General features: G+C 48.3%; 6 protein-coding genes across 6 annotated transcripts; 3 read left to right on the forward strand and 3 right to left on the reverse strand.

Annotated features, from left to right (window-relative positions):
- Positions 1-13: 13 nt before the first annotated feature.
- Positions 14-7,806, forward strand: MGYG_04548 (hypothetical protein; the record flags this gene model as incomplete). Its single annotated transcript, XM_003174328.1, has 2 exons — positions 14-56; positions 830-7,806. The coding sequence occupies 2 exons, from the start codon at positions 14-16 to the stop codon at positions 7,804-7,806; spliced, it is 7,020 nt and encodes a 2,339-aa protein (XP_003174376.1).
- Positions 7,807-8,883: 1,077 nt separating this feature from the next.
- MGYG_04549 (hypothetical protein) lies at positions 8,884-9,848 on the reverse strand (the record flags this gene model as incomplete). Its single annotated transcript, XM_003174329.1, has 2 exons — positions 8,884-9,719; positions 9,776-9,848. 2 exons carry the CDS (start codon positions 9,846-9,848, stop codon positions 8,884-8,886), a joined length of 909 nt encoding a protein of 302 aa, XP_003174377.1.
- Positions 9,849-11,471: 1,623 nt separating this feature from the next.
- On the reverse strand, positions 11,472-11,973 carry MGYG_04550 (hypothetical protein; the record flags this gene model as incomplete). The annotated part of the gene is made up of 2 exons (XM_003174330.1): positions 11,472-11,594; positions 11,794-11,973. 2 exons carry the CDS (start codon positions 11,971-11,973, stop codon positions 11,472-11,474), a joined length of 303 nt encoding a protein of 100 aa, XP_003174378.1.
- Positions 11,974-13,535: 1,562 nt separating this feature from the next.
- MGYG_04551 (tryptophanyl-tRNA synthetase) lies at positions 13,536-15,364 on the reverse strand (the record flags this gene model as incomplete). The annotated part of the gene is made up of 8 exons (XM_003174331.1): positions 13,536-13,813; positions 13,881-13,977; positions 14,034-14,073; positions 14,130-14,375; positions 14,427-14,465; positions 14,520-14,746; positions 14,874-15,144; positions 15,213-15,364. The coding sequence occupies 8 exons, from the start codon at positions 15,362-15,364 to the stop codon at positions 13,536-13,538; spliced, it is 1,350 nt and encodes a 449-aa protein (XP_003174379.1).
- Positions 15,365-17,918: 2,554 nt separating this feature from the next.
- MGYG_04552 (hypothetical protein) lies at positions 17,919-19,163 on the forward strand (the record flags this gene model as incomplete). Its single annotated transcript, XM_003174332.1, has 1 exon — positions 17,919-19,163. The coding sequence occupies one exon, from the start codon at positions 17,919-17,921 to the stop codon at positions 19,161-19,163; it is 1,245 nt and encodes a 414-aa protein (XP_003174380.1).
- A 606-nt stretch (positions 19,164-19,769) lies between these two features.
- Positions 19,770-21,300, forward strand: MGYG_04553 (long-chain specific acyl-CoA dehydrogenase; the record flags this gene model as incomplete). Its single annotated transcript, XM_003174333.1, has 4 exons — positions 19,770-20,102; positions 20,158-20,408; positions 20,477-21,084; positions 21,167-21,300. The coding sequence occupies 4 exons, from the start codon at positions 19,770-19,772 to the stop codon at positions 21,298-21,300; spliced, it is 1,326 nt and encodes a 441-aa protein (XP_003174381.1).
- Between the last annotated feature and the right edge of the window lie 287 nt (positions 21,301-21,587).

The raw sequence follows: 21,587 nt of genomic DNA on the forward strand, positions 1-21,587 counted from the left end.
AATCATCAATACAATGCCATCATCACCGTCTTATGTTGCTTCCATCTATCAATCTAGTATCTTCTTCGTCTTCTTACTATCGAGACTATCAACTATCGACATCACCTTCTGCCCCTTTTCGCGTCTTACTAAGAACGTCAACCTTCAACTAGCGTCGCGAACACCAAAAAAAAATAAGTTTGGGCTTCATCTCGTTTTTTTGACATCGACAACCTCAACCTCCAACGCTCAGCTTTGCTTCTTCTCCTTCTCTTGTTATTTTCTTCTTCTTGTCCTCGTTTTTTCGTCTTTTCCTCGCGTTCGACATCCGCCGTCGGACAATCCGGCGTTGAGAAGACCCGAAGAGCAAAAAAGCGGCCCTCGTTCGTGAGCCATGGTTCGTTCCCTGGGCTAAAACCACGGTTCCGACAAACAACAAGAAACCACACCAAGGGGGAAAAGGGGGAGACTGAAGACGTGTTTACTCGGTAGACGGCCTGTCTGCGCGGCTTTCGTTTGATCTATAGACATTCTCGGGCGTCAGTTTGGACGGATAGACGGTGCGGTCCTGCTAGAGTGAGGCGATTGCACACCGGCGACAGCGAGGCCTCGAGAGCTACTACGACCCTCCTACGCTCTCTACGACCAACGGCAGCACCAGGCCGTTGAGTTCTATGCGTCAAGATTCAGGCGGACATCGAACGCGGCGAGCTTGTGCTTGCTGCATCAGACAAGACGGACAGTAAGATTATTCTCCCTTTGCTGCATTGATGTGATTCTCTTGTCCAGTGATATCAGGAGCACAATGGCATTGGCTGGAAGTGGTGACTGACGTGTGCATCGCCTGTAGGCCCAACTCTCGCAGTCAATTCTTCTTCCAATCCCGTCATTCTCCAGCCGTCCCTCCATCGCGAAGACGACGAGGGTGAAGCCGAGCGGGAACATACGCTCACACTGCCACTGCGCCGGTCCGTCACTCCAGGTGCGGTCTCGAGCATCGCAGCAGGCACCTCGCTTGCTGTCCCCTCCGCAGGAGGATACCGCGGACCAACCTCGGACGCGCAGTCGTCGACCTTCTCGCCTGACCACAGGCGGACGGACGCCAGTGCCTACTACACGGCAGCCTGGGGGTCCCCCTACGCCACGCCGAGCTCACGGAGTGCCTCCTGGCAGCTGAGGAGCAGACAGGGCGATTTCGAGTCGGAATTGGAACTCGAAAACTCGCCCTTCTCCATCCGTACGACCGCTCGAGGTGAGCAGCAACTGCTGCCGGACTCTGCTAGCCAGACGGGCGCAGTGCCCTTTCCTGAGCTCACTTCGACCTTGTTTGAACGGGACCTGGTACCCGAGAGTAGCATTAGCAGGCATCGTGGGAAGTCCATCAAGGATTTCACCCAGGATTGGATCAATCAGTACCTGACAGGGAAACCTCGCTCAGAACGGACGAATTGGCTCAGTGACGACTCAGGAGAGAGTGACGTCGGTTCATTTCTCACCGCATACCAGCAGCGTGTTGACGGTTCCGAAGGCTGGCTCGACCTCGACGACGATCTCGACGACGACAGCAACCTTAACAACAACAGCAGCAGCAGCAATAACAACAAATACAAGGAAGACCCCCTCAAGACGCCTACTGCGTCAAGCTTGCTAAAGGGGAAGAAACCAGAGTTTGGCTGGAAGTCCCGGCCTGCTCATCTCAGAGCAAAGCACGCTCCCAAGGCGAGCACGGCCACCCTGAAACAGTCTGACTTTTGGGATTTTGGTGAGGACCCCGAACCATCGTCCCGGTCCCGGTCCCGGTCTCAATCCCGGTCTCAATCTCAATCGAGATCTCGTTCTCTGGTCAGATCTGATTCCCAATCCCAGTCTGACGCCTGCGATCCGGACTGTGCTTCCATCACAATGTCAAATCTCGAGCCACTCACCATACCAGAGGTGCATCCGCCTCCACAACAGCACACTTATGTCTCTCCCACAGATAAACCTCTCCCGCTGCCCCCAACGCCCGTGGAGGATGCACTAGATCAACCTCTGCCTGGTGGGCCGAAACAGACCATTCGTACTGCTCCGGCCTTCCTACGGCCTAAAAAGAAAGTCCCATGGCGAGGGAAGCAATGTATCATCGCACTTCCCCTTGAGGATAGCCGTGGATCGGCTGAAGGGGGGAAACGACTTCTTACACCCGCAGACGTGGAGCAGATCTTGGATAGCTGGGAAGATCAAGGGTATGATGTTCGAGGAACTGGCCGTGGAGAGCCTGTCACAATTGACCTTCAGAATCGACAGGCTCATCCTGATCCCAGAGACACACACCGAGAACTCGAACAGAAGCATTTTCACGTCAGTTTCCCAGACCAATCCGTTTGGCAAGAGTATGTCGATTACTTGAAGGAAGAGAAGCTTCGTGCTCTCGGTGTCAGCCTAGGAGATCCAGAGCCCAACCCTCTCATGTCTCCTACGCCAGGAGCCATGAGCCGCAATTCTTCTCAGATGCCACTGCTACCGGGCCATGCTATCTCTCCTCCCATCCCTACCTCCTCCGCTGGCAGCAATCATCTGAACATGATGCAGAATCCTTTCTCCCCAGCCTTCAACCAATCCACGAAGGCAACCTCCAACATCAGTTCGATGAACTCGCCTGCATCACCATATGGGTTCCACACCGAATCTCCCTTCCAGCAATTCCAGCCTGCGTATGGAAATGAAGCAAACTATCCATTCTTGCCATTCCAGCCTACTCCTCCGGCACATGGTACTCATACTCCACAGAATCTCTATGGTATACGGCCAAATGGCATGACTCCCACCAACATAGGCAACATGCCAAACCTAGGCTCTCTACTGCACTCCGTCTCCCCTATACTCGATGAATCAAAGCAGTACCCTGGCATGGCCAGCATGCTACCACATTCACACTTTAATAACCCATATGGAGTCAGTACGCCACAGGCCCGAATGAATGAATATGAAAACCCAATGCATCATCAGCCCATGGATGAACCGAACGTTGAAATGGAGCCAGAAGCGGACACCCTCCAATCAACACATTCTGGTCCTGAAATTGCCCACCCCACCCCTCGAGGCCATCGACACAATGTAAGCGAAACTCTGCAAAAGGGTGTTGAAAGAGACTACCAGCTCGAAAACTCCATGCTCGACGAAGAACAAAGAGTAGAGGATAATCTCATGAATCCACGATGGGCTGCACCTGAAAAGCCAATGGGCCAACAGCACTCTTTCTTCCCATCTGAATCCATCAATCAGTCCAACCGGCTGCAACAGCATATTTTCGATGAGCAACAAGCTCACAATTCCCGTATGGACGAAGAGGCCTCTGATCTTGAGACAAATCCCAGTCTCAAAGATGTCCGTTCCCCCGTGGATGACTACCACACACACCAGGCCAAACACAGCACTGGCTCAGCATTCATCCCAGGCCACAAGTCAAATTCCTCCATCTCAAAGCTCAACGTTGCTGCAAAGGCATTCGATCCCTCCATATCTACTTTCTCTCCAACCAATTTCTCATTCATGTCCAATAATACCTTCCAGCCAACCTTTGGCAGCTTCCAGCCACGCCCTGCTTTCAACCAGGATATGCCACAGAGCGTCTCCCACAGCGCACACTCCAGTGGCTTCAACGTTGAGGCACCAGCATTTGCTCCAGTCCAGAAATCCCAAGAGCCAATCTCCACTCCCAGTAACTTCAAATTCTCCTCCGCCACATTCAACGTTGCCGCACCAGTATTCAACCCCGGATCAAACTTCACTCTTCCCTCGTCAGAACAGAAACCATCTCCATCAGGTCCACGGACTAAGATATTTGACAACTTTGATCCAGCGGCAATTATACCACCTACCAAGGCATCCAAGGCCATTCCTATCGTGCGTCCAGGTGATTCAAACCAAAACGACGAACAGCCTGACGACGATGAACCTGGTAGATTTGGTGCTCAGGGCCGAGAAAAGCGTGCCCGTCGCGTCGAAAGCCATGGCGGTGACCAGAGTGACACTACTCGTGAACTTATGTTTACTATGTCACCCTCTGCTGCTGCTGATTCCAAGCGTACAGCTACCTTGATCGATGACAGTGATGATGTACCACCTGAAATAGCTGCGAATCGCAAGAGGACGGAGGAGGAAATTATCGAAACCATCCTGTCTGCTCATGACGATGATCTCGAGGAAGTAGAAGAAGGTGAAATTGTCGAAGAAAAGGATAGTGGCAAAAAGCAGTTCGAGTTCAAGAACAAGGAAGATGCCGCTGCATTCAACGCTGCTCATCCTTCGGCTCTTGCAGATGATGAGGTTCTTGGTAATCTAGAGAAAGTAGATTCTCAACCTGAAGTCGTAGTATATAAAGATACTACTGTTGACCAGGAGGAACAAGATACCATTGTCGAAGGCGATGATCAAGAAGACCATGAGTCCTTGGCCGAAGACATCAATGCCCAGCCAACGCCATCTTCGCTCAAGCCTACCGCCATACCGTTCAAGTTCACATCAAGCCAGCCGCCAGTACTAAAGCCTATTTCGCCTGTTGCATCACCCCTACAGACTCCTTTACTCAAGCCAAAGAAACAAGGCCTCTACGCTTCGCGATATGCTACTTCGGACCCTGATTCTCCTGAGCCTGTCAAGAACCAAAGCGCTCTCACAGCTAGTCTCAAGGCAGCTGAACAGTCTGAACAAGGTGATACGCCCATTATCAAGGGCATCAACTCGTCAGATGAAGAAGAGATTGACGCCGTTATGAAGCAGCTCAACGACGGCGACTCGAGTGTTGGCATTGAGAGACGAGAATCTCCACATGTTGCGTCCCAGGCCTCTTCTGCTAATATCTCACCTTCTCACCTCGCACCAAGCCAAAGCTCTCGCAGTGCAGCACCTAGCCCAAGCCTGCTAGAAGAGCCATTTGAGCAAGAAATCGCCGAGGAACCAATATATGATGATATCCAGCCTCAGCCTGCTCGTCCAATGCAACGCAGTGGCATATCTTCTATTCGTCAACTAAATACCCAGCCACAGGATCACATCAGTGACTGGGACGATGCAATTATGTCTGGTGATGATCTGGAACTTCGACAGAGGGCACCATTCTTCGAAACCCATGTTAAAGACATTGTTCGATCCTCGATGGTGGGCCATCTAGCTCCCATTGAGCAAAGCTTGGCAGCCATCCAGCTAGCCATTTCTCAGAATGCTTCACATAAGCCCCGTTCAGCAAGGGTGGAACACAGCGACGCCGATGACGAGGACGATGAAGATGATGGGGAACACCGACCGCGTTCTCCTCGAAATAAGCATGATAAGCTCGCTGTGAGGATCAAGACCATTGTTGCTGAAGCTTTGGCCGCGCACCACCCACCTCCAGTGCCAGAGCCTGCTCCAAAGGTCGATTTGTCCGAAGTAACCTCCACACTCGCTGAAATGAAAGTTGCCATTGCCACAGTATCGCAACAGCAAAGCCAGACTGACGGTATTCGAGATATGATCTCACAATGCATCTCGGATCACCCTGCTCTCAAGCCTAAGGAAGTGATCGTCGAGGAAAAGCCTGACTTGGCTCCAGAAATGGATAAGCTTAAGCTACAGGTTGATGGACTACAGAGCATGCTTCGTCTGGCTGATGAGCGTGCTGAGAATGAGTACCAAGCTCGACGAGCTGCCCAGGATGCTCTAGCTCTAGCTCAACAACGATCCGATGCTGCTGAGAAGGGTATCATGGCTGAACGGGAAGCTAAGGCTGCCGCTGAGGAGGCTTTGGAATTGGCCAAGAGCCAGCATCAGTCTCAAATTCAGAAGAGTGAGCAACACTCTAAGGACCTCCAGGACCAACAGGAGATGATGCGTCTTACCCTTTCGGAACTATCAAACAAGAACATCGACCTTCAAGGCACTTTAGACGAATACAGAACGAGCGCGGACCAAGCTCGAGCTCAAAAACAGAAGGTCGAAGAAGAAAATAGCGACCTTTGCCGTACCATCGACCTTCTCAGGATCCAGACTAATGAGGGTGCAGACGTCAAGCAGAAGCTCCGCGAGAGATTCGAAAAACTACAAGGAGATATGACTACTCTTGTCAAGAATATCGCCCAAGAGCAAGCTGAATGGAGGAAGAAGGAAGTCGAGGCCAACATCAAATACAACACCCTCAAAGCTGACTTTGACCGTGAACATAACCAGCGACAGAAACTGGAACTTCACATAGGCGATCTTGAGCAGAAGGAGATGGAGGCCACAAAACTGAGATTTATCCTAGACCAGTCTCAGAACGAAAACGATAAGCTTGAGGCTCTGTTGATGAAAGTTCGACAAGAGAGTCACGATCACCAAAACAGAGCTGCTAAATTCGAGCGTGAAGCCAAGGAGGCTATTGAGAATAGCCACTTTGAAGCTGAACGCGTAAGGGCACTGCTAGAAACGGATCTCAATACAGCCCATCATCAGGTCAACTTCGTTCGCGCTGAGCTTGAAGCTCAAATCTCTAACGTACAGAGCCTCCTTGACAATACTAAGATGGACTCTGAAACAGCCAAAGCAAGATATGAACTCCTACTTGCTGAAGCTAGAGACTCCAAACTAGCAGCTCTTCACGATGCCGCTGAGTCCAAGGAAGTTGCTATCCAAGATCAACGTCGTCTGCACGAACGTACCCTGAACGATCTCCGCGAACGACACGCTCGTGCTATGCACAACACTTCTGAGGATAGACAACGTGATGAAGCCCATTACATGGAAGTTGTTGCCCTGCGTGACGAGAAGATTGAGTACCTTCAGGAGAAGGTAACTAGTCTTGAGGAGAAGCTAGAAATTGCCAAATCTGCTGCCCGGGCTGCGGCGGAAGCTGCGCAGACCGCTAAGGCCGCCCCAGCACCCCAGCAAGCAGTTCAAACGACCTCTCCTTCAATGACTTATGCTCAAGGATCGGAAGTCCCCGATAAGATTTCGCCGCAGGCCTTGCGGGAATCAATCATGGTATTGCAAGATCAGCTGCAACAGCGTGAAGGACGAATTGAAGAACTCGAACAAGAGCTATCTACCATGGACAGGGATGCTCCAGCGAAGATCAAGGAGAAGGAGACAGAAATAAACTGGCTGCGCGAATTACTCAGCGTCCGTCTTGACGATCTCCGAGACCTCATCCGAGCAGTCTCAAAGCCATCATTTGACCAGCATTCGGTCCGCGATGCTGCAATTCGCCTCCGAGCAAACCTGCAGATGCAACAGCAGGAAAAGGAGAGGGCTATGTCCGGCGGCAATAGTCAGTTTCCCAGCATAGCTTCGCTCACCAGCCTTGCATCCTCTCCTCGTGCATTGCCCCTCGCAGCGGCAGCAGCGTGGGGAAACTGGCGTAAAGGGAATGGAGTTAGCAGTAACTCCAGCAATAACTCAGCTCCCACGGCATCTTCCAGTAACAGCCACCACAGCGACGACCAGCTCACGCCGTCGAAGCCGCCCAAGCCGGCGCTGTCAGCATCACAAGGCTTCCTCTCCGGACTTATGACGCCCCCTAGCTCGAACACACGTGACACCCCTGTCGTACCGCCTGCCCCAATAGGACGACGAACATATGCCGAAACCCGGCCCCTACGAGGCCAAAATGCGGGCATCCGAAGACTGTCTAGTCGTCAGCTAGAAAACATCATGCCCCCAACGACGCCGCCATTGCTACGGAATTCAAGTTACGACCATGATGCCGAAACAATGCATTACGGTATGGGCAGTTCGACAGACGACAATGACAGTGACAGTGTCATTGGCGGCCTAATGGGGCGAGAGACCGGTACACGGTCTATCGAAGGACCATTTGGCCCTGAGATATAGACTTCGATGATTTTCCTTGCCGTTTTGATTTCCCAGTTCAATCTTCCCTCTTCTTGGTTTATTTTTTTTTCCCTTTCAGCCCGTTCCTTATTCATATACCGTTCCGTATTTTTAAAGATTCTTATACCAGCCCTATTTTTCAGACTTACTTCTCCCCCCTACCCCTCTTTCAACTCTAATATACACTACACTTCTTTGGATTTGGACACATTTTTGCATAGCGATTACGATCTTTCCAACCCTTCTGGAAGCTCCCATTTACTTCTATATATTTAATTCCCCGATTTTTGATTTATTTCTTTATTTCCTTTGTCTTTTTTTTACGGCTCTTCTAGAATTTGTGATACCGACCCTGCTTTTGCTTACTATTATTCTTCTCCATGTATAAATAATTATTCACGTCTATCGCTTGACTCTCTTCCATTCCATCGGCCTTTTTCATTATTAGACAGTAGCTTGATGCTAGAAATGCTCAAGTCCTCCGTAGGTATCATTGCCTGTTGCAAGGTAGATATATCTAGCCAAAAGAATAATATCAAACTTAGCATCACTCTCTGGGTGGCGAGATAACTATCTCCCCTACTCTAGCAATCTACACTTAGAGCTCCCAGGCTATATTTGTGACTTGCACGTTCTATTCAACTATCCTCTCTACTGCGAAGATATTCCTAGCTGATCTATTTACAACTTTCAGTCACAGCTTTGGATTCTAATAAACCAAAAGTTAATTATAGCTGTTTTTCCGTTGCGCAAACTTTCCTAACCCAAACGATCCCGCCAAGGTTTGAATTTAGGTTCAAGTGGGTCTTTGTTGTTGATGATGTTGATGCTATTGATATTATTTAGTATTATGTTATAGTTGTCCACTTCATACCCAGCGGCATTTAAGATTCCCAGGGATAATCTGAAGAAATTAGTGCCTTGCAGACTGCAGAGTAACTGCGGTAGTTATCATCGCTGGCAGGGGTCACGTAAGAAAGAGGTGAGATGCAAACGAGATACATAATTTCTTAAATGGAAGAAAAGACAAGAAAGAAAAAACATGTCATTTCCTCGCTATTCATCATTTAATTGAGGCTAAATACTGCGCGACGTCACCGGCCAGCCGATGGTCAAAGGGGAGTCGCCTCTCTGGCGACGCCAAAAATCCGCCCGTTCATGCCATATTGGGGGGAGGAACCAGCCTCCCCACTGCTCTAACACCGACTCCGAGAACTCCCATGAGAACTCATTAAGAAAATCCTCCCCCCAGATAGTCACTTGTCCGCGGTCTTCGATGTCGCATACAAATGTACATACATTTGCTAGGAATGCAGCTACAGTAGTAGAGTCAGACCTCAGGAGCGCGTCCCTTAGTGATGGTGATGGTATGAGATCAATGTAGACATTATGCGGAATTTCGAGCTGTAGAGATGTTGGCTGCAGTGATGAAGAAAGAGAAGGGCCCAAGCCTGCAAGGGTAAGAAGGTGTATCCGAGGGTCTGGCAGCATACCATCCACAATAAGATTTAAGACTGGGCGGAAGAGTGAGTGTAGGTAGCTGCGCATCCGGGTGATATCATACGGCGATAAGATGCATAATCGGTTAGACAAACGGCTAATCTCGCTTGTAGGGTTGCTAAGGTGGAAGGGAAAGCCCGTTGATGTTTCAGGGGCGTTGGGGGAGTGTGTATCGGGGATGGACTGGCTCATGGCCAGAAAATGGCTTGGTTCCCCTGAACTAGAGTGTGAGGGGGTTGTAACTGATAGTCTCGAAGGGGAGCTGCAGTCCGACGGTAATGTTGACAGGGCCTCATTCTCCCTGCGAAGCTCTGAGTTCTCCATTCGCAGCTGCTCGATCACCTCTGTCTGGCTTGAGATCCGTTCATTTTGTGCTCGCTCAAGGTTTCTAATATGTTCTTTCCGCCGCTGCCCTGGAAATTTGTTAGCATTTAATAGTTTAATATCCTCTAAACAGTTTGAAACCCACTGAATACTCGCTGAGCATTTCGATTGTATTCCCTTCTTTTAGCGTCTTTATCCTGGTCGTCTGCCTCAGACATGTTTCTCCTCTTAACTGTTGATAACTGCTTCAGGTACCAGGTCTTAGTGAGTCCTCTTATTTCCGGGGACGAATCAAGGGTATATATAGGATCAGGCGATATAAACACCAAGAAATAATGATAGGCTCGGTTTGCCATAGCATTGGGAAAACGTAATATAATAATGCCACAGCGGCTCTATAAATAATCACATCATGGCTCAGAGAGAGCTGAAGCAGCGAGCTTTTGGCTCTTCAAGTTCATCAGCGTGCCGGGGTAGCATGAAGGGGGCCAGGTTAAGCCTGAAAATAGAATGCCGTAGAAAGTGCCATCTGTCTATCCACTAGCGTAGTATCGACATCGGTACACCAGCAATAAATCGTCAGCCTCCTTCACCAGCTCTATCCTTGACCTACAGCCGTTGAAATATCCCCACATACCCAGGGCAAATCAATTGTCTACCTGCGGCATATAACAGTCGCGATAAGATATATTGGGGGCTGTAGATGCAGGGAGAATCATCAATAGATCAGGCAGCCGTTTAGCCGTTTAGCTGTGTGTTCATTTCTATCCAATGGCCAGATTCTTAAGTCCGTATATCCGTTGTTGGCTGGTTATCCCTGATGTACCTGGTTTTCCGTTGGTTGTGGATGAAGGAAACCGACCCAATATATGCATAGCCCACTGCACAACAAGCCACCAACGAGCATGGGCACATGTCCAGGACTACGGAGACTTCGTACATATGTAACACTTGCTGTCTGATCATATTGGACACCATGGGAGAGTAACCCGTAATCCTCTCAGTCACACGTTTGAAGCCACATTCTGGGGGTATAACTACATCAAACGATGAGCTGGCGATATTCTGAGCAGGGAGCACACATGCGGGCACATCGGAACGTCCGCCAAATCCGAATACCGTGCCTGTTGCGAGAGAACATGTTGTTATCCCGACTCTGCCGATACTAGGGTCAACCATGAGCGGCTGACGTGGCTGGGGCCAGCGTATCAGAGGGATTTATGATGTTACCTCTTGGCCTGCAGTTAACTAAGTAACTAGTTACGTAGTTACGTAGTTCGTTGCTCTCTGAAATGCGGCTCTTCTAGTCAAGGATTGTAATTGTCTGTGCTGAAACCACCATAGCCTTCCTTGTTTTGACTTGGGTAGTCGGCGGTTAACTAGTTATTGTTATGGCGACTTCTTTTTGCTCACGAATCACTTTCCATAAATACTCTTTGCAAAATGCTAGTTCCTTCAGCCTGACCAACTAGTTAACTAGTTACTGACAGATCACTAATTAATTCACCTCTGGCCTGGTCAACAGAAAGGCCTAGGCTACTTAACCATCAAGGTCACTCTCCTCTTCGACACTGTCTTTATCCTCTTCATCAATGACTCGGGATGACTCGGGATTGCTAATCGCAAACTAGCAGCCAAGGCAAGATCTTCCTCGATGGAGGCTGCGGGCGAATTGAACGTCTTCCCTTCAATCAGGGCATCGGGAAGCTCAAAACCAGAGATATTTCTACCGAGAGAAACTAATGCAGGTTTAACTAGCGAGGCAAGGCCCCTCCGAAACTCTCATGATATCCTTCATCTCTATATCCTCCGTTTTCCTATGCAAGGCCCACTGCCCAAGGTCAATATCCATCTCCTCGTTTCTTTCCACACTGGAGATTCCTCCGTTTATCACGGCGATCATTCCAGGGCTTGCCTTTTAGATATTGTCCGAGATTTGTTTGATTCTGAAGGATGTCGGGGCCCTATTCTCGTAAGCTTTCAGGATTCTGGTCTGTCCTAAACGGTTGACACGGCCAATAGCCTGTTTGGTGATAGCTTTGGACATAGCTGTGTCAAATAGGTGGACATTGTGACACATCTGCTGTAGGTTCATTCCAGCTCAGTTGACGGAGTAAGAGCAAACAGGAATCATGGCCGCCTTTGGGTTCGTGCAGATAGCACGTAGGGAGTAGCTCCTTGTTCTTGATGGTATAGATGGTTTTCCTGCCTTTGATTCGGCGATGGTCGGTACGACAACGGTGCATGGTATTCACTGCCGTCTTCATTTTTTCCAGTGGCCAGCGGCATGACTTTGCGTGAGGCGCTGAAGACTTGCTTGGGTATATCCACGAGGTCATCCATATTAGAAAAGGAACACGCTTGATTCAATTTGTCTCCAGTGTGTGCTCTCTTGTTTTGGATGAGAGATGTGCTAATGCCCGCTTGGTAGCTATTTGTTGATGCTAAATATAACCAATTATGCAGGCTCACATTTTTGGTGGGCGAGTGAGGTAGCAAGGCTTGCCCGACCTATCCAACCCTTCTCAGGTAACTGGCTTGTCCTCATTGGGTGGATTCTGGAGATTGATTGGTGACGTAGGCGTAGTACTCATCTATAGAAGAGTTGATGGCGTCTATCAGACTCTCAGTGCAACCGGGCATTGACCCCGGAAGCTATAGTCCATTAGTACCTTAAGTTTTGTAGTAGACAGGGGGTAAATACTTACTTCAGGGTAAGCTGGGCCGCGATGCGCTTCCATACATCGTGGGACGAAGTGAAAGGACGGAAATGCTGAACTCGGTGCTGGCTTGTTTATATTTGTCACTTCCTCCGCCGCTCCAATATACGGAGTAAAAATCCTAGTGATAAGAGCCTATGGGTTTCATGGACTTGTGGGCCGACTTTGGTCTCTTTCATTATTGAGGCTCTACAATGTGATATAGGCCAACTATATTTTGGCGCCGTATAGAACGGAGATAGTCACTGGCCGTAATCTTATTGGGTGGGCATGTAGAGATAATAGTAGTAGCATGTTGTTCAGGAGTAACAATATGTAGCTAGGGGTATATGCGTGTTTTACGGTGTAAGTATACGGTTGATCCTCTTTTGGGATATAAGGGACAGAGGAAGAAAAGGAAGAATGAGAGAAACGTTGGGGCTTCAGAGGGGAATATATACCTAGGTATATTCGTATATGGCAGTATATACGAAGCGAGGTCATACCTTTCACTGGGCAGAGTGATTATGGAGCTATACCCAATTCAATGAAACTGACACCAGCATCCGATTTATGGTGAATAAGACCGCTGCATGAAAGGGAGTGAAGGGTAGGAAGATAAAGCGAGCTTCCGCGGAATCTTTCAAGCATTCACTTTGCAACTAGCCATGGGTAGCTACCCGTAGAATATTGACCGACTAGTCGGTGGAGTGCATGAAGGCGGTTATGGCGCGTGTATTCGTCCATAATAGCTGATTAGTTGATGACTCTGACTTTGTTTCTGGTTAATGTCAATAAAGGGCGGGCAGTGGTATATTGAAATAAAGAGGCAAAGGGAAATATACAACAACTGTCGGATTTGTTAGTTGGTTAGCCGGATACATGAAAATTTAAGCATCTGCCATCTCCTTTATGGTTCGGTGAGTATCCAAAACCGTCTTCTTTTCTCTATTGCATCTTCGCCGGGACAAACTTGTCAATTTTGTTCCGTCATCCTCGTTCAGCAGTTTCATCAAATTCTCGATGGACTCAGAGTGGCTAAGGAAGGCAAGGAGCAATTTCGTTATTTACTCGCGGGATATTCAGCAACTCTTCGGTTAAGTGCTTAAAGATAAGGCAATCATAACTCATGCATTCATTCCTAACAGTTTATGCCACTGATTTAGCTTCTAATTAACTTGAATCAAGGGTATGTATCTATCCGAACTACTTATCCTCTTTCTTGGGCTGTTGCGGCTTTCCGTCTTTCTGTTTTGGTCTAGGTATCGGATTCGGATTGCCATTCCACTCTAATTTCCTGGGCGTCATGTACTGCTTAAGAACTTCATCCGTTACAGTCTTCCGCCGCTCCTGGAACTCCTTAACGTATTCCTGCAACAAGGCGATAGCTATTTGCTTCAATTCTCCCGTCAAAAGGTCACCTTTGCGGTAATCTTGTTCTATCTTCTTGAGCTTTTCGTCGTCGTCTTCGAAATAAGATATGTCTAAAAATCGTGTTAGATGGATAGCCGGGCGTTTGTTGGGGGTGGGGGTTTGGAAGCGGGGACATACATTGGAAAGAAACGTCTACATCAGGGTTTCCACCAAGCTGACGATGTAGTTCGACCGTTTCTTGGCCTCCGCTAAAGGCGTGCGAGTTGATTTTTTTCTTTGAGTATGTTAGACAAACGGATACAAAGAACGGAGAAATTCGGTTGAACTTACTTTAATTTGGTTAGGGGTATCTGACATGAAAATAGCGGAGCTGCAACAAATATTAGTTACTATGGTAAGTAAACAAGTGGATTGGTTAATTCTTACTTTGGATCACTGGCGCTCATCTTCCCGCCGGCTCCCTGAAGTGCGGTAAGGAACTGAGAGTGGATCAATGCTGGTTTTGGAGAAGGGAAACGCATTCTATGAGAGTTTTCGCGCAGGAGTCTAAAGTAGGGGTCCTGATCGATAGCCATGGGAATCAAACACTGGATCTTGGCAATGGCTTTTGTTCGATCTGTGGCTGGCTTATCTGCCCAGATCTCTGGATATGAAGTAGCAAAGGCGGCAGCACTATTACCAGTCAATATCTAATCTTCCTTCATTATAGAGATAACGACGTACCATTGGACTGCGGGGAACATTATACGACCGATATTTGTGCTATTATTTGTTAGTCTACATCCAAAACTTGTATGCGGGATGATGGCCACTAACCTCTCATTGAATCCAAATGCACCACGGACTTGGTTGAATGTAAGTAGCTTTGAGAATTCCCAAACGTTTGTGAGGAATGGGCCCTTGATGTACTCCAAGTCACTGTAGATGAAGGTCTTCTTCAAATCAAAGCCACACGCAATGATATCCTTTGCGTTTTGAAGGCCAAACTTGTATGTCTCCTCAAAGGTGAGTTTTTCCTTGAAGAGCGCCTTTTCATCATCTGCCTCCTGCTATCAGTATTGAGGTATATATCAATATATATCACTTCCGACAAATCGAAGGCTTACCAGTAAGCATGATAACTAGAAATTCAATCAGCTGAGTTTGTCAAAACAAATGCACTAAAGACACAAGAGGCATACCCAATGGAACATCAAAAACATCCTGCAACCATTTTGTGAATGCGAAAGGGATGGTGTGACCAAGATGTAGCGCATCACTGGACGGCCCTCTGCCGGTGTACAAGAAGAAAGGTTCGCCATATTCGTACTTGTCCAAGATCCTGTCAAAGTCTCGATGGGAGAAGAAAAGGCCACGTCTTAACCAACGATGCGGTTTGCGTCCGGTAAGACGCTCGAAGCGCTGGAGGATCTCGTCGTCTATCAGTTTAGTTGCCCATTTCCTATCTCGGATAGTTAGCACGCGGTCACCGTAGGAGAAGTGAGAAGAGGAAAGGGGGTATGAACACACTTTGAAATAGCAACATAGTCGAAAGCTAAAGTGTTTCCCTGCGCATCCTTTGCACCTTTCACATCCCAGGGGTTGATCTCCTGTTCTGTGGTGGCAGCTGGCTGTGCTTCTTCGCGGACAGGGACAACTGTCTCCGCCTTGGGTGCCTCCATCTCTGGCATTTATATGCTGGTATCTTATACTGACACGGTTTCTTTTTACAGCAAAAGAGCCAGGATAGGTATGCGACGAGCTTAAGAAAGAAACAGAGTAATTGTCAAGTGTCTAAAGGTCTGGATATAAAAACGACCTTGAGTCAAGCCCCTCGCTCGACTTTCTTTTCGTGTTTCTGACTCTTAGTTAACTCGAGGGGCAGTTTGATAGATGACTAAGCTATGATTGCGCTGTTTGCACGGTATTGTGCTTAATAATAAGATATCGGAATTATATTAATACCCGCCCGAGTCACCTGATACTATGTTAATAAGAACTTAGTCAGCTCCATCTTTAAACTCAACGAGTAACACAACCACAAACAACAAGCAGGAGAACGTATTCAAACTATACAGAGAAACGCCTCTTGCATCCATCAACATCTACTTAATAGACACTTGTAGCTAGACACCAGCAAGGTGGGGTAAGACCGTGGCAACTCCAGATGATCCGTTATGGAGCTGCAAGCTGCTCGAGTGGAGGCTCCTCTATCACATGACCCGGCTAAGCCTCCCTTCGGCCTTTTTTTGGTTCTCTTTCCTGTGACGACGCCGAAGGTTGATATCGAAAGCATGGAAGCCGTTGACATGACGCCGCGGTCTCCGGGGAAAAAAAGGGACGCCTCGAGTCCGCTGGCGGGGCATGGCAGGGCGAGATGAGGTGGCAATGGGCAAGGCGAGCAGCGAGTCGTAGATGTGGCCAGCAACCTTGACGGACTGTCGGGTCTTCTAGCGCAGGGCAGCAGAGCGCCTAAGAGACTGACACGTCAAACAGGCGGTGGGCTTGCTGGGCTGCTGGGCCCGGGATAGTCGAGCGAGTTAAGGCTCCCAGGCTGGGATCCCTCCGCCAGCAAAGACAGGAAGGGAGACGGACAAGACAGGAAGAGACGAGAGGGAGTCGTAGGAAGAGAAGCGAGGCTGCTCGTGTTTTCTTTTTCCGCTCTAAATATACAGATTCTCGAGTTCTGTCCGCCGTGTGCCCCCTGCAGACGGTCAGCAAAAAGTATTAACTATCACCATCGCCAGCCATCTTGAACTCCTCGCTGCTCTCCTCCTTCCACCAGATCAGTGGGTTACTCCTGTGCGACGGCAACAGACACAAACTAAGCGGCGCTGGGCTTAGTTATGGGGAAGAATTGATCGAGTTCATCGCCTTTTCTTTTAACTATTCTTTTCCCCTGGTCGGTTTTTGGGCAGCGACTCTTTTTTTACCGACACTCCAACTCGGGCTCTCCAAAGGAAAAACGACCCCAAGCAAGGAGATGGACCTCAATGGCTGCTCAATCTCTTTAACGCATGCTTGAATTGAACCCTTGAGACTGCTGTTTTTACTTTTTGCGAGACGCCCTTTTCTCGCCCGATGCGATTTGTTTGTGAATAAGAGAGACCAAAAACCCAGCCAAAGAGAATAAAGGGCGATAATGAATCGCGAATTGAGTCGGATACACGTCTTTTGCCAGCTTCTTCGATCGTCTGTTCTCGTTTCTCACCCTGGTTGCGCATCTCCAGACTTTGGTGCAGGGCTCACGGCGACCCAGAGTTTCCTGTGGAGCTAAGGAGTCGAACCGTGGTACGTCTTCTTCAGTCCCGAGTTGCCAAAATGATACAGAGTTACGGAGTACTCCAGGCTTTAGTATCATTTATGTGATGGATAATGCTGACGATCAAGTGAAGGATAGTCACTTAATACTACCTTTTTTTATAACTCCCCGTCTTCAGGGAGTACTGTATACTAGAGCCGAAGCTTCAGTTACCGACAGCACACCAGAATCGACCTATTATTTTTAACCACCAGCAGTCCATAACCAGTTTTCGAAATTCAACACCGACACACCTTGTACAATAGACGTTACGCTTTATCAGCGACTTGATTTGCGCTCCCAGCCATACATACAAACGTCGGGCTTCGTATGGTTATCGACCCTTGGCAGACTACCGATAAACTAGCCTAGCATCTAGCTTTGGCCCTTAGCTGCTAATAGATCGCGCCTCGTTCGACGCCTTGGGGGTACATTGAGCTTCCCGAGAAAAGACTCCAGCTCGTTGATATACAGTTGCTTTTACCCCAGAGGCCAAGACGTCGAACTCTGTCACTTTACGACTCCGGACATCCAACAGCCTGTTAACTTCTGAGAACCAGTTACACAGGCAAAGAAAAAAGGAGGACCTTGGATACCGGACAGGAAGGCATTTAATTTGCCGGTGGTGCTATTTTTAAGAGGTAAGCGCCCGGTTTTTTTTCCCTGATCATCGCATTTGCCTTTTTTCCTCTCTAGCCGCCAGTCACAAAAATATCCCCGAAAAGCAAAGAGAAAAGGAAAAAACAAACTATGAGAACAAGTTTCGTTTCCCATCAGCCCAGTTCTTAAATACTCAGACATGTTTTGGCACTTCTGTTCCCCGCCACCAGCCGTCGCTCTATATGCTTCTGGGCACTCATCCCCCCGACCCATCTGCTGTTTTCCTTTTGATATATTATTATACTCCATATCTCCGGCAATAAACGTGCAGCACCATGTCAGCCGTAGAGCTGCTCAACACCTCCGCTCATGGTCCCTTGAGTCCAAGCCATTCTTACACCAGAGAGCTAATCTGTGCTTCCCGCTTATGGCAGGACTACACCGAACCCATAGAGTTCGCTATATGGATGGCATCCTCAGAAGTAGACCAAAAGTTTCTTGGTCACTTTGCTACCCAAACCAGCGAAACAAACCCGTTCCTCTCGGGCATGCTATATAAGATCCTGGGGCTTTCGGCCATATTATCCAAAAAGCTGCTCCGTGCTCGAAAATTGCGGCGGTTGGATCCTACGAGAGAAACAAAATCGTTTCAATTATACCATCATATCCTATGGCTCTCGAGGGAAGGACTGATTATTGTGGAGCAATATGTGCATCCTATGGTTGCAGATTATGTGGAGCTGCGCGTCCTAGCGTATAAGTTGCAAGCATCTTTTTACCACATATTTGTGCTCTTCCACAACCAGCCGCGTGTGTACCACCGAGGTATCCAGGCTCTACCTGGTTCCGCTTCATTTGTCGATATCGTCAATTCAACTGCTGCCACTGATGGACAAAAGGCGGGGAATGCGCCAGAGTCGTCCACGAAACCGGCCTCAGCGTCTTCTCATCCAGCGGAGGGCGGTCCTGTTGGGGCTGGAGGCTATCTACAACCTCCAGGGCTGGAAGCACCAGCGCAGCCCAAATTCGCAGCTTCTTTCATTCTACCGGCGATTGACTACACCCCACGAGCAACAGAATGCTTCACCTATGTAGCTGCTCTAGCAGATCAGCTCCTGCCAGGTTCCCATCCGATCCGTCTGTCAGTCAAGCTTGAGTACGCTGCATATCTATATGACTGTCTGAATGATTCAAAAGCATGCAGGCGCCTGGCCAAACAAGCCATTGCAGACGTCTACAATGCACAGGAGGGCATGGACGATGAAAGCTTCGAAGATGCAGCGGAACTCGTCAGCGTGCTCGGCAAAATGGTCAAACGAGGAGGCAAAACTACCAGCAGTACCGGCGGAAGCAGCAATGGCGGAGCTGGAGCGGGAGATAAAGCGTTCAGTGATGCTAGCCAAGGTACACCTGCGGAGGCGGGGACTACACCGAAAAGCAGCCATCAACAGTCCAAACAGCAGCAGCCTTCGTCGCCCCAGCGGGCAATACCGACTACCGGAGGAACACCTTCGAACATCCCAGCAGAAACTGGTCTTGGCCTAGCCATTTCCCCTACCACCATGGCCAATCCGGTATAATAATACATCTAAATGTTCTGGGCAAAACGGCACCAACATCCAACTATTCGTTGGATCAAAGAGCTGTGGAGATGATATGGCAGTAGAGCTCTTTTTTACCTCTTTAACTATTAACTAACACATGCGGTGCTTACCTTGGTTTCGTTTTTGTTTCACTATTTTGTCGTTTGGAGGCGTCTTGTCTGCTTTCCCTTCCCAAGTTTCGTTTTCATTTTCAGGTGTTGTATGTATACGGGGGTTTGCTCTATATCTTTTTGTTTTTATAACTATCAAATTAGTCGTAGTTTCTGTGTGTTGTAGTGTGCCTGGCTGAAATCCCTGATGTCTGGCTTACCGGTGGTGGCGCTTAACTTTCCACGCACGAGCCAGGTTATGTTCACGTGATTCGTGCCTCGGCCCAAGTCGAGCTTACCCCGGCTTTTGCATGAACATCTCCACTTTTCTCATCTTCGAAGCAACCGACATACATATATATATCCCAAAGCTGAAATTCTTTTATTGACGACCGATTCAATATATAACATATTCATAGGCCTTTATTTCTCTTTATGTTTGTTAGGATAATTTAGTTAAGGTTTCAAGAGAAGCATACATAGCACGATAACAATGGGAACAAACTCGCCAAATCCAATTCCTTTTTCCGAACCGCCATATCTCTGCGGCCTTCCCTCACCATACTACACAGAATCTCATCGTCGGTTTCAGAAAGCATGCCGGGCATTTATCTGGGAGCATCTGCATTCCCATGCCATGGAATGGGAGCGGGAGGGCACTGTTCCACCTCACGTATTTGAAGTATTTGGCAAACACAACATGCTACTTCCAAACCTACCATCTCCTTTACCAGTTGCATGGCTGAAGAAGCTAGGTATTCATGATATCTTGGGTGTCAAGGTTGAAGACTGGGATTTAATATACACCGGTATATATTTGGATGAGGTCAGTGATCACTCACTTGTACACTACAAACCAGCGTATGTTAACGTTGATGTAGATGTCGAGATGTGGGCTGAGCGGGCCCCCGACCTCATTGACAGCCGGTTTTGCATTTGGAATTCCGCCTATGCTTGCATTTGGTAGCCGGGAGCTACAGGAGAAATTTCTCCCTGATATGTTGACTGCCAAGGTCAGGTCGTGCATTGCAATCACAGAACCTGATGCAGGTAGTGATGTTGCGAATATTACTACCACTGCAGAGAAGAGTGCGGATGGGAAGCATTACATTATCAATGGCGAGAAGAAATGGTACATATTACCCTTACTATACGTCTATCGGCGATCAATTAAAACATATCAGCTCATATATGTGCTAGGATCACCAATGGAATCTGGTCAGATTATACCACTATGGCCGTACGTACTGGTGGCCCAGGACCAGCCGGTCTATCTATGATAGTCGTGCCATTGAAAGGTTATCCAGGCGTAACGATGCGTCGACTCCCGGTCTCAGGTCAAGTTTGCGGTGGCACCACGTACATCGAACTGGACAATGTCAAGGTACCGGTTGAAAACCTCATCGGCCAAGAGGGACACGGTATGAAGTATATAATGACCAATTTCAACCACGAACGCCTCACCATTGCTGTTGGAGTTACTCGTCAGGCTAGAGTTGCTCTCAGTGCCGCCGTCGAATACTGCATGAAGCGCGAAGCGTTTGGCAAGACCCTGATGGACCAGCCTGTGGTAAGGCACAGGTTGTCTAAGGCCGGTGCGGAACTGGAGTCCATGTGGGCTTGGGTAGAGCAGTTCTTATATCAAATGAGCCATATGCCAAAGGCAGAAGGAGATAGGAAGTTGGGTGGCTTGACTGCTCTGGCCAAGGCGAAGGCTGGGATGGTTCTCAATGAGTGTGCTCAGGTGGCAGTGTTACTCTTCGGCGGACTGGGATTCACAAAGTCAGGACAGGGAGAATTAGTTGAGAGTAAGTGCTTTGCTGATTCGCTCTACCCTATTTTCACGTTTTCCTTGGTTTACTTGGATCTTTACTAATTTTTTTTTTTAAGAAATATTGAGGGATGTTCCTGGAGCTCGGATACCTGGGGGTTCCGAAGACGTATTACTTGATCTTGCAGTTCGACAACTTGTCAAGAATTTCAAGGCTGAAGCTAAGAAGCTGGGGCCGGCTGCAAAATTATGAGAGATGATGCGTCTTCATTGGTATTTGCCTGATGGTTTAACGATTGCGTACTGCAAGTCTATAACAGCTAGGGATCATCTATATCACCAGCTAAGAAAACCTTGTAAGAAATCTTGGAGTAAGTTTGCTGTGGATATTCGATTTTAGCTCTACTTGGTAATGTTGATATTCAATGGGTACTTGTTTAAATACACTAATAAAGGGCCAATAAGGCCTTCTACCTATCAGTTAAATAGTATTTACGGTAATGAATAGCCTCTTTGCTAGGGAGACCTGGTTAGCCTAAG

The sequence above is a fragment of the Nannizzia gypsea genome, genomic scaffold (assembly GCF_000150975.2).
Source record: "Nannizzia gypsea CBS 118893 supercont1.3 genomic scaffold, whole genome shotgun sequence".
NCBI lineage: Eukaryota > Fungi > Ascomycota > Eurotiomycetes > Onygenales > Arthrodermataceae > Nannizzia > Nannizzia gypsea.